Raw genomic sequence first — 13,456 nt, 5'->3', positions numbered from 1 at the left:
ATACGTACAAGTTTTCGGACACGATATATATATACATGGGAACCAGGCGGGAACCGCACTAATTGTCATAGCCGATTTTGGCAAAATTCATGAATTCAAGAATGAAAACCTAACCTAACCTAACAAATAATCTAGTATATCGGCTATTTTCAATATTTGTTTGCCGCTGGCTTCCCTTAAACCGAAAAGAACCGATTTCTCTATCGACGAGTGAATAATATTTTATATTTTTGATGAAATAATGAATTTGGATAATTATAATAAAAATATATATACCTACTTCAGTATGTATAATATATGTAAATTAGGCAGCATTGACATAAACGTTGATACCAGGGAACACAGAATTAATGGGAACTGACATACCTAACGGGTGTGGAGTAACGGGCAACCGATATCGAGTGTGGAAGAATGTGGGATTAACTGAAACACGTGTGTCTTTCGTTCTGACAACTGCTATCGGTGTATGCACTGACCCTCACTCAATATTGGTGTATTTGAAGGTTGCAACGCACACTATTGCACGTCTATAATGTGTGGTTCATTTTCGTAGGACACTCTCACATTCAAAACCTTCGTTAAAATGTAGTGTATTGGGGTATAGCCTATCGGAATTCTATTTAATGATAATAGTTATGTTATATTATTTTGAGCAAATGGCTAACATACATTTCTTGTGAAGACACAAATCTGTTAATAGGTACAAACCTCTACTCTGTTTAACTAGTAGTAATGATGTTAAAAAATTAAAACGATTCTTTGTCTGGTTATCGGAGCTCCAATTTCCTAATGTGGCGCCTTGCAAATCCTCTTAATCTTACTCTGGATCCTCTCTTGGACAGTCCTGTTCATTCCAGGCGGAGGACCAATGGACCACTCGATGCCGATGGGATTCGAGCCGGGCTCCCTGGACGGGCCCGGTGGGTTCCTGGGCCAGGGCGGAGGGCCACCGCCTGACCACCTTCTCTCCGGCATTCCCCGAGGATCTCCCGACTTTCTGCCTCAGCCCTCCTTCGCGGAGGGTCCACCGATGCACGGAAACGAAGGTCTGGTCTGGTAGCTGAAGGCAGAGCCGAGGGATCTGTCAGAGTGATGGGACCACGGCAGGGGCCAGGCGTACAACTCCTGGCCCCCCTTCGACGGCTAGACCTTCGAGAAGACCACTGCACCAAGAACGGTGTGAAACCAATTCCAACGTTCTGACATTTTAAAATGATATGGTGATTCATAATAATATTATTTTTGACTTTTGTTAGTGGCGTTTAAATAACTGTTCGAAATAGTGAATTTAATTTATGTTTGTTTTCTTTTTGGAGTGGCGTTAGAAGAATTATTACAAAAAATAGTGACATTATTTTAATTTATTTTTAGGGGTGGATTTTGGGGGATTGTTACATGAAGTGAATAAATGAGTAATAAGACTATGTAATAGTCATATACCTAAATTATTGTTTGTCTTGATTATCAAAAATGAATTCGTTTCTGGTTACACGATTTCAATAAAACTGATTTTTATTTGTAGTAATCTAATTTATTGTTTATAATGAACGAGGTATTTGACAAATGTTCAAATATAGTAGTATGTTTAATCCATGTGTCCAATAATATAAAACCAAATACTTTGTTTTAATTTTATCAGTGGAGTATCTAATCTAATTTATCTAGAATCGTGTTACTTATCTTCAAAGCATTGCAGCGGTAATTCGCTTTTAGCATGTCCTTTTCACTATATTTGACCCCGATACGAGAACAGATCAGTATGACATGCGTCATGTATCTCATCACACTCACATGAGACTCCTTACAGATTCATATGACCCACATCATCAGATTTGTCTAGCATCTTTAGACACTAACTCAATATCCGCCAGACATCGAAAACCAGTGCATGTCCCAGTGAGAGTTCCTCTATTAGTTCCATCCAGGTATCAGTGAGTATCTATTCCCATTTTTATTGCAGCTCGCATCCCCGAGACAGTCCAATTCAGTGGTACTCTTAAGGAAAATCTTCCTGCATTAAGCTTTCTAAGTTTCTGCTTTATGTACATTTTAACATTAGGTATACCTATGCCAGATACGTTGATAAGAGGAAATCTCAATATTTTTAAAATGTTACCTTCGCATAGTTGTACAATACGGTATTATACGATATTAAAGTAGCCATTTTTAAGTGTTATTCCCAGTAAGTCTATTCTACCATCACCACGAGAGGTGCCCTGGTTTGTAGAGTATCCTTTGACGAGGAAAGAGCTTAAGTTAATACTGAGGCTAAGAACAGGGCACGCAATGGGCAAACGATTTGATGTCCTCATGGGAAGAAGCGAATCGCAACTCTTCGATGAATGTCATGTTTTAAAGGAAATTAGCACTAAAATGCCCTAAATATGAACTTCACAGAGTACAGTTGCTAATTGCGGATATCTATGCGAATGTCAACGGATTGAAGGGTGTCCTAGCGGTGGGTAAGACGGAAGAGCTAGGAAAAATTGTAAAGTTATTTAACAGAATAGGAGTGAGGACCTGATCGACGGATCCCCTTCTAGAAGAGAAGAGGCGATATGACAGCGAGTCGCAGTCAAAGCTTCGGTAAAATCACAAAAAAAGTGTTATTCCTATGATTGGTGATGACTTTGGAACACCCACTGCCAGATTCTGAATCACCCTTCTCTATCTTCTGCTAGTACTGTGGCCATATACCATCAGGTTTTCAGTGAATTTCTTCACCTGTTCACTCACTCCACTTAATCGATGTTTGCCTTCTTTATATTCCTTTTACCTGGCATCGCTTTCACAACATTTAATGACTTGGTATTCTAAATCTCAATGGGTTGTACCCAGTATTTTAAATTAAATGTGACAGGATCGTCACCTGTGTGATTTGACTGTCAAAAAGTATTCTGAACAGGTTGGCTCGGCATTGTACGACATGCAAAGTCTGGAAGACCCGTGGCACTCATAAATTCGTGCAACTATCTCGGCAATCCAATGTTTGCTTTAATATTCCGATGCGGCATGTCTACAAGACAAGACAACGCGGACGATACAAACGGTCACTAACGATCTACGCTTAATCCACACGCATTCGACAACCACTTGCGGATGCTAAAGGGTTGCGATAACTCGTAAGTGAGCACGCGTAGTAACTGCAGGCCAGATTTTCATCTCTAGACTCAAAGTGCTGAGTGTCTGGATATGGGGAACGTGCCTGGAAAAAGTGCGGGGTAAATGGTCTGCCGGATAAAATGATAAGTGAAACCTGCTAGATTTTGCTAGAAGCCTGCCCCCTCCCTTATGAAATCAGTAATGAAGTTATATCATTGATAATTTTGCAAAATGAACACATATTTTAGTATACCCGTTTGGAATCCCTGACAGATGGATAATGTTGAAGATTTAATTTTTAATACGTGTGTAAATAATGAATGAACTGTTTTTTTTTCATAACGCAACGGAACCATATTAGTAATTATAATCTTTTGTTAGATATGAATTCTTAAAAATACATATCAATCAATTTTTGTAGCTGTAAAACAGGTAAAGCATTATAAAAATAATATTGGTATAACTATGACACCAATTTAGGTGCATATTGGGTATCGCTCTCTAAAATGTTTTATTACAGCCTTGATGATATAAAGGTTGACAATCACTGTTCTAGAGAAATCATAGTTTGATTAATATTATTGTTTTGTTTTTTTGATGAAATTTTATATCCGATGTATCGTAAAATATTCTGCTTAGTAGATAAATAACTTCTCTCTCTGTTAACTGCACACACCCTGGTATTTAACACGTCGTAAATTTATCATTAACTATGACTAAAAAGTTAAGTTGAAAATTATTAACTGCATGTTTAAACGAGTATTAAAGGCATTTTGTAAGTCAGTTAAAAAAATCGGTGTGTGTACTTATCTACGCGCGTTAGAAGTTATACTTCTTTGGCGTAACAAAACAAAACTTGTGATAACCTAGATTCTTCAACTAGCTCTTAATTATCTTGTTAAATTACACACGTAAGAAAACGGGCCACTTATTGAAGCGCCGTTGGTTTATTTCTATACACTTTAAATTATATTACTAAATTATATAATGGTTTCTCGTTGCTTTTATTTTTAAAGTACCAAATGTCACACTGACGTTTAATAGTTTGTTTACGTAAGGAATTGCAAATAATAAATTCGCTGCCTAGGCAATGGAACAATTCTAAACTATAACATTATACTGTATAATCGTCATGTTTGTAGTACCATACCGTGGCGTAAAGGTAGTGCGTTCGGCTGATAACCGAACAATCGGTGGTTCGAATCTAATCGAGTCCGTTTTTTTCGTGTGAAAAAATAAATTATGTGTTATATGTCAGACGCCAAAAATACACTCTGATCTGTTTTCCCAAACGCGGCAAAAAAAGTATAACTTCAAAAACTTTTTTGTGAGACAGTCTAGATCCATATTGTACCAACCTACAACAAATTAAAATAAAATGTATGGCAACCACCACAGAAGGTTAATTCAGAATATCACACTACGAACTCTATAGTGATCACGATTCTCAGTCATGAGTGATACAACGAGGAAGAGAGGTGTGAATTATAAATAATACTATATCGATCGCGATGGACGAGTAAAGCCGTCATACGTGGGTTCGAATCCTGCATCTGACAATATCACCTGTTACTTTGTTTCGTATAAGTATTAATTATTATTCCAAAGTGGGATTGTATCTAAATCATTGACGTCAGGCTCGCACACAGAAAAATAGTTTGAGGGGGGTCCATTTTCATATTTCTAATATAGTTGTCGCCCATCATTAAAAAAAATAACAATATATGAATAACCATCTTTATGCTACAAATCCATTAAATCATTGACCAACTATTCACGTGGGAATGCTTTTTTGGCAACGTCAGTAATAAAAACGAAACAGAGCAATCGAGTAGCTGTCAATGCAATGCTTTGTCTCTCTGAAACAAAACTGAAGCCACGGTTATCACTATTCTAGCAAAAATGTAGCAGCAGATCTCACATTATTTAAAAAAATGTCAAAATTCTAGTAGATATAATATTTTTGTTACTGACTTCCATATTTACCCCATCTAATACTTATAGCTTCTCGTCACTTCAACCGCGGTATACCTACCGCTTTTTTCCAGATACATTCTCCATACCCAGACATTCCACACTTTGAGTCTAGCGATGAACACCTGGCCTGCAGGTTTAACTAAGGATGTCCACTAACGAGTGATTGCGAGCTGCCGCATCCCAAAGTGATAATCGAATCTGCGTGGCCGAACGGTTATAATTATTAGATTCAGAGTCCGTTTGTGTCGTCCGCGCTATCGTATAGTAATATTAAAGGAAATATTAAATACCCCAAATGATTATACCGCTTCACGAGTGTCACGGGTATTCCACGCGCTGTGGAAGGCGGCCGTGCATAATCCACGGCTCCACAGACACGGCGGGTGGAGGAGGGTGTATTTTTAGGTCTTGCGTGTCGTAGACTATCGAGACTAGTAGGGCTTACCCATTGAGAACAGTGTCATTATTTTGTTTTATATACACTAGAATCATTTTTATTTTCATAATTTCCCTGTGCTCTTCTCTCCCCGGCACTTTACATTAGAAAGTAACTTTAAACTCAGTCAGAGCTCACTCTGAGTGTAGCAACCTTAGTCCTGGGTATCTCCTCCTAGGGCATTCCCGGCCTAAAACTTAACTAGATGCTTCACATCGCCAATGTAGGGCCACGTGATACGCCCGATTAAGACCGGGTGTGGTGCGTGGCGGGTTTTGGTTTGGAGGGATTAACTTCAAAGCCAAATTATCTGGGGTCACGGTCCTCAGTCATGAGATCCTGACGAATATGAAGAAATATTCCATTACCTAAATTATTAATTGTACTTTTTCATTGCCCAGATGAAAGTCCAGCGCCTTAAGCACTGGACGACGATGGTCGCTTAGTAGTTTCGCGCAAATATGACTTTCCAAATGTGCACTTTTATTTTCGGCTGCATACCGACCACTCCTTGGTAACGTCCACTATACGCCACTGGTATTCGATAACAGAATCAATTTTTTTATGAATCCACAATAATCGATAAGATCACACAATAAGCCACTTTATTTATAATTCGTTTTGCTTCTCGTATATCACTATTTACTGTTAATGATATGTGCACACCTTTTCCAAATGGAAAGTTTTATTGCAAATTACCATGAACTTTCTATACGCGATATGAGAGAAATAACTTCAAAGATTATTATCATTTATCGTAGAGTCATTAAAAAAGATCGATATGTGGTTTATGTGTTTTTTTATTATTTTTTAAAATGCCTATTTTTTGTTATTATTCAATTAATTTATAATTAATTTTGAAATCATATACGGAAATACTGATATCAACTTTAAATCACGTTGCTATTAATTAGCATCATAATATATACAGCGCTAAATACCCGTATTGTCTACCGTTTTAGAACCGGTAGTTCTATTATCAAAGAAAACTAATGGTTGTAGAAAATAATATAATTTTTTAAATTGAATATCGTCACTTTAATCATCATCATCATCAGGGGCGCGACAACCCGGTGTGGGCCTTGGCCTCCTCCAACAGATCCCTCCACCTGTCCCTATCCAGTGTGGCCGCTTTCCAATTCGGTACCCACAGAAAACGGAAGTCAATAGCGGCTCCATCTAACCAGCGTATCTTTGGCCTGCCTCTTCTTCTACGCCCTATTGGATTACTGGACATCACTCTCTTTGCCGGTTCATTGTCATTCATACGGTGCACATGACCTAGCCATCGCAATCTCCCAATCTTAATTGATTGAACTGCGCTGCGATCTTCGTACAGCCCGTAGAGCTCAGCATTATATTATCTTCTCCTCCAATTGGTGCCGTCCCTGATCGGTCCATATCAATGACATTATTAATGGACAACGCACTCAAGACAGTAGCTAGCAAGTAAATTCGCGCATAGTGACATTCGCACATGTATAGGTAGACGTCACGCAATTTACATTATGCGATATCACGCGTCGGGAATTTATAGCAATGTGACCTTTATTGTAATGGCGTTAGAACAGTGTTTCTAGTATCAATGTCTATTCGAGAGAACCCGTTCGAACCGAACCATTTAGCAGCGCCGACAAAAAGCATAGGGGATTTATAGCAATATCACCTTTATTGTAATGGCGTTAGAACAGATTATGCCATTCGGCAGACCGACAAAAAAGTGAGTGTCATTTTATTTTCCAGATGCTTCGTCCATATTAATGTCATTGGAGAATTTTTCTTTCAAAAATGTTCAGGTCTCGTTCATTTCGCAGAGTTAATGTCCAGGTTTCCGATGCGTAGGTGAGCACTGGCTTTACAAGTGTCTTGTAAAGAGTGCTTTTAGTTCGGCGAATTTAATAATGTTTAGGTGGCGATATATACTTATGTATTTTTGGACATTAGGATTATATCAATACCTCGTTTATTAATGATTTATTAACTTTCATTGTAATACAATTAAACATGTTTTAATCGACTTTATTAACTTTATTATTTTGGTAAAATAATAAATATTGTGATTTAAATTATTAACAATGAACTAATTACTTAAAATATGTCATTTGTAATAAGCCGATTGGAAACGATTCATTATTGATTTATATTGACTAACTAATCAATCACCAGTGTAACTCTCCCCTGCGATAATTTGTCATAATTTGATTCCTTATAAAGTTGGACTTTTCCTTGTTTGGATTCATAATGTGTTTTTTTGACTGATGTTTTAAACTATTATACTTGTGTGAAGTGGCCCATTTTATAAGTGTGTAAAAATCGATTTTCTCCACAAATCACAATCGATTCGACGCGAGTGCGTACTGTTCAATATTAATTCTACGAATTTTAATCATGATATTATTTTTTTTTAACTTTCGTACGGGTTATAAAATAATAATACAAAATGTAAGTACTTTGATTTACGTTATCAATTTATGGTGCAATTGTTTCGTGTTTTTACGATTAATGTGAATTATTGTTGTTTACCTTTTCGAGAGACGATAAAAGAACATTTTGTTATTTTATAGTTTTTAAAAAGTAATTTAAAATATAAACCTATCGTACATACATCAATGTGAATAAATAATTTTAAGTCTAGTTTTAATGCTATTTAATATTATATTGTATAAAGTGAATGTACTTCTAAGAAATGTAAAGTGTTTTGTTACGTTTAATGATTGTATTTTAAGTTTTTCCCTGATAACGACGAAGTAAAAAATATATATATTCGCTTTATTGTACCTAGGGATTGCAAAATCGGTATCCCAGTATTTCTCAGTTACATGTACCTAAATTATTGTATCTACATAAAACATTTCACCGTGGCACAGTTCGCCGTGAGCCTTCTTATCGTAAAGAGGTGTCGCTACATTTCAAAATCAGCCAAGTCCATTTTTAGGCATTTTTTACTTTTTTGTGAATTGCTGAAGAACTACTGCTTTCTAACATTTCTGCATTATCAAAATGTGGAATTTATTAATTTTAATTATTATATACTCGAAATAATATAAACTTTCACCTTTGTGACTGTGTATTTGAGAAAACAAAAGACTGTTTTTCTCCTATTCATCTATTATGGACTTGGCTGATTTTGAAATTTAGTGACACATTATAGATGACCTTATTTATTATTAAATAATATTTTGACCGGCGTTATTATTTACTATGAGAAAGGAACCGCAAAAAGATAAAACATGTATTTGTGACATTACGAATTAGTCGTAAAAATGTTATATCTATCAATTTATTGGCCACCATTTTTTACTATTTTCTTAAAATTGCAACAATAATAATATATACTTATGCCAAAGCTGTACCTACTTACTTAATTGTAAGTGATATCTAACATTATTTTGATAAAATGTAGCTGACTACTGTCTATTGTTTTGATCATACGTAAAGTTATATGCATGTAAGTCAGTGATGAGTGACTCACAGTCGACGAGCCGCATATGTTACATGTAAATTGTACGTAAAACATTTCACCGTGGCACAGATCGCCGTGAGTTTTCTATCGGAAAGAGATGACCGTAAGTATACTATACGGTCTCTAATTTTATTCGATTCAATATGAACATTAATTCAATTTGCATAGCTGATTTTGGCAAAATTCATGAATTCAGAATAAAAACCTAATCTAACCTAACCTAACAAATAATCCAGTATATCGGCTATTTTCAAAATTTGTTTGCTGCTGGTTTCCTGTAAAGTGTAAACTGACAAGAACCGTATTTTATTTAGACATGAATTTTATGTCAGTACTACACGACTCGACACGAGGTTGGACGGTCTTTAATATACGACCAAATATTTCCAATACAACATTTTACGGTGAACTGTGATACGGAGAATTGCATACGTACAAGTTGCCGGACACGGTATTTTTCGATATCGAAATACTGGTTTTAAAAATCAGAGAGTACCGATATATTCGGTATTGATTAACAGGACTGTAATTTTTTATCGGATTGCGCGTTGTCTGGTTTACTTCCGTGGTTATTCATCGTACTTGGTGACTAGCAATGATGACACATGCTATAAAATAAATATTTTAAAGAGATTTGACATAATATATTTATTTGTAGATACTTTTTTTGCCAATTATTTTACGAATACTGGCATTCAGTGGAAAATACCGAAATACCTACCGGTATTGATATTTTCATTCGGTATTGCAATCCCTAATTGTACCTACCTACTAATATTGTACTTAACCCCATCTCGCCAAAATGGTAAAAAATATCATTATTTATATTATTTACAGTGAATAATCGTGTCATAACGTTTTTTCAAACTTGGAGCGACTCGACATTTTTGTAACTTGAGGCTGTTAGCCGGGTCGCACATTTAAACTAGTCTCGACTGAAACATGTCGAACATGTCGATGTGATTTTTTTGGTACATATTCATAAAACACGTGTAACCTAATGTACCTATTACCACCGCATATAGGTCTCAATTTAGTTTGAAAAAAAAATCTAATGTCGCAAGCAACAGATTTCACCGACACATATGCAGGAGCTGAATTTTCATTCATTTTGGCATTCGGCATGGGCTCCCCTTTGCGCATGGAAGAAAGTTGCAACATTGCGCCCAGTTTTGATTTATGACTAAGGTATATGCCAGTCGAGACAATTTTCAATGTGCGACTGGGATTAGTTTCAATATCGGTAATATCCATATTCTGCCATTTTGTGACAATCACAAAAATCCATCAAGCAGGACTGCAAATAGAATATATTATTTTTGAAAACATATTATTATAAGTTAACAGTTATAAATTAATAAATAAATATGAAAATGGCGGTTGATGAATATAAACGACCTTGAAATAATTAAACTCTGGTTTAATTGACAAACGGAGCTGAGTTTAATATTTTAACGATGGAAAAATAACTTACAAAATCAGAATCAAGAAACATATAAAAAAGTGAAAATGGAGTTTACCAACTTTGAAATATTGAAACCTCACTTGTTTGTTGTTGACATTATTGTATGTTGTAAAAACAGCCATTCGCGCTTGCAAAAAAATGTAAGGTCTTTAGCAGGACTTAATACAAACTTGTATTGACCAGACCTGCGTATCGCTTTTGGACATAGTTTAGGTATTATGTGCATCGATCTGTCAAATCGCATACAATGGCTCGCAATATTCATCTTCATCCTTTTGTTATTACTTTTCTGAGTCCGTCTGTAGGTATATGTTGCCAAAATCAAGCAATCCCTTCAGGGATGGCGTTAAATGTATCAATAACCTAAAATAATATTTTTATATTTGCCCATTATTACAGTTTTGCTATTGAATTTAATGTTAACTACTGGGCAATAATAATATTATCACTGTATTAAGAAAAAAACGAACATGCGGTCGCTTACAAGCAGAACAAGTGTAATTATCCGATACAGTCGGTTATTCACTGTTGTATTAGGAATATTATTATTTATTAAATAACCTGTTCACCTGTTATTATAATTGATTGATAGGTACTATTTAAAAAAAATGGTTGAACCTAGAAGGTATCTGTAAAACTAATCGATAAAGCATTATTGACAAATTAAATAAACTATCTGTAAATTAAATGAATGAAGAATTTTATTATTATTGACATTTTAACAACCATACTATTGATGAAGTGTTCCTACGTGGGCATATTATATTTGATGGAAATGGAATTAAACTTAAAGCTGTAAATTTTCCTATATTCTAACTGTGAAAGTTATTATCAGCTTATTTTGAATACAATAGAAGATAAATACTTTAATATTTATGATCACTTCAATTTAGTTTTCCTTTGTGAATATTATAGTTTCTCAGAGAGATATAAAACATATCGTCATGTTCCTTGATTTATGAAGTATATATTAGGTTGATACATAAGTTCTTGCCATTTTTTTAAACAATAAAAGACTTTGTTTTTATTAAAGAAACAACGTTTATTCAATCCTATATGTCCATTGTTAGTATGACTGTTTTCCATATATTGATCAATTTATTTATTGCATCCCTAAAAAAATCTTTGGATTTTAGTGCAAAAAACTCATCAAGGGATGTTTTGACCTGCGGAGATGGGGATGCTGTAAACTTTCCAAATTTCTTTGGATGATTGATGCAACATGTGGAAATAACTCATTTTCTGCTCATCAAATGCCGTCACTTTTTTTTTCAATTTTTGACAATACTTCACAGCATTTACAGTGCCATTCGATTTTAAAAGCTCATACCCTGAAATCTCACCTCACACACTATATTATTATTTTTTGGTCCATTTTGGCTTTACGGGTAGAGAGGGATGCTGCTCCGGGGGTTGTATTTGGAAAACTTAAGTCGGTGTGTATATATTAATTTGCCATCTGTATACTTTCTTATGGTGAATATTTTTTAAAAGAAAAACAATACATAATATAAACAGATTTCCTATTTGTTTCAACCTGTTAAGTACCTATATTCTATTCTTGTTTATTGTAAATAATATTCACGTCAATCTTTATTATTTGTGTAAAGCGAATTATTAAAATTAATTATATAATATGTATTATTATTATTTCTAAAATAAAAAAAAGCTTTGTAATATATTAAAATATATGAATGTTTGGAAGTTTGTCCCTTTCCCCGAAAAACATTGCAAATGTGTCCTATTAGTATATTATTGTTGGATAAAAATATATTTAACTGATCATAAATCGTAAGTGTTTAATTTTTAAGTTGTATAAACATGAATCTACAATGTCAGTTTTGAAAATTATTTTGAATGATGTTATTTTATTTGATCTTTAAGGATAACCGAATCATTAAACCTACATTTTTATTTACGTATTAAACGCAAATATGTAATTTTTCTTAGTAAAGTTTACCATGTGCGCAGTGCGTGTTGCCGTACAACGTTGATGGACAAAAAATTTTCAACTTCATACTTTTTGTTAGAAAAAATATTTGTGTCGCTAGATTTCAAAATCAGCCAAGTCTGCCTTTAGGTATTTTTGACTTTTGTGTGAATTGCTGAAGAACTACTACTTTCTAACATTTCTGCATTATCAAAATGTGGAACTTATTAATTTTAAAAATTCTATATTCGAAATAATATAAACTTTCACCCACGTGACTATGTACCTACTTGAGAAAATAAAAAGCTGTTTTTCTCCTATTCATCCATTATGGACTTGGCTGATTTTGAAGTCTGGCGACACATTTTACTGTATCAATTAAATCTATATTTAATGGATTACTTACGAAATCGTACCTAAGCGCAGTATCTAAATCAGGAGAGTAGATTCCAACATTTGTAAGCATGCTTGGGATCGTTCATAAATAGCGTCACAAAATCTTTTACACTCATTTTAAACTTCCTACCTTATTCGCAATGATAACTGATGTCAGCATAATGCTCTCGCAGAATATTTTAATCTGAGTTTATCTTTTGATGGTCCTGTGACGTCAAATTTTCTGGGCTAGATCACGTCGCTATATATGGACGACACCTAACTACAAAATAATAAATAACTCGTGGCGCTGCAAATTGATTATATTTATTACATGTTATTGGTAATATAGTTGTATAGGTATATCAAAAAAAGCCTATTTGTTACTTTGAATTTATTTAAATCATAAACTTTCCCCATATACGCACTTATAATGTTATATCACACCATACTATTCTTGTCTACTTCATATAATTTTTAAACTCAAGTTTTTTTAATATCATTCAAAATAAAATATACTTATTATAAAAAAAACCATATCATTTATATAAATATACCTATATGTGCTTTGTTAAAACACATTTAATATGACAGTATAATTATTCGGTATCTTTCTAATTTAAATTGCCTGGTAACCCACCTATAAACTTTTTATACTTGTTTACAAAATAATAGAAAGGAAAAAATCAATGATTGTATTGTAATATT

At 34.3% G+C, this 13,456-nt stretch overlaps 1 protein-coding gene across 1 annotated transcript in view; it reads left to right on the top strand.

Annotated features, from left to right (window-relative positions):
- The window catches only part of Lim1 (LIM homeobox 1), a 178,821-nt gene extending 177,484 nt beyond the window's left edge, over positions 1-1,337 (top strand). Inside the window, exon 7 of the mRNA XM_085950263.1 lies at positions 858-1,337. Coding sequence (XP_085806389.1) covers positions 858-1,060 — 203 coding nt within the window. The 3' untranslated portion in view covers positions 1,061-1,337. The remainder of the gene's footprint in view (positions 1-857) is intronic.
- Positions 1,338-13,456: the final 12,119 nt, after the last annotated feature.

This window comes from Rhyacophila brunnea, unplaced genomic scaffold, assembly GCF_057557595.1.
Source record: "Rhyacophila brunnea isolate RB1 unplaced genomic scaffold, BYU_Rbru_1.0 scaffold_23, whole genome shotgun sequence".
NCBI lineage: Eukaryota > Metazoa > Arthropoda > Insecta > Trichoptera > Rhyacophilidae > Rhyacophila > Rhyacophila brunnea.
Note: the sequence above shows the minus strand (reverse complement) of the source record. Positions and strands in the feature narration are given on the sequence as shown.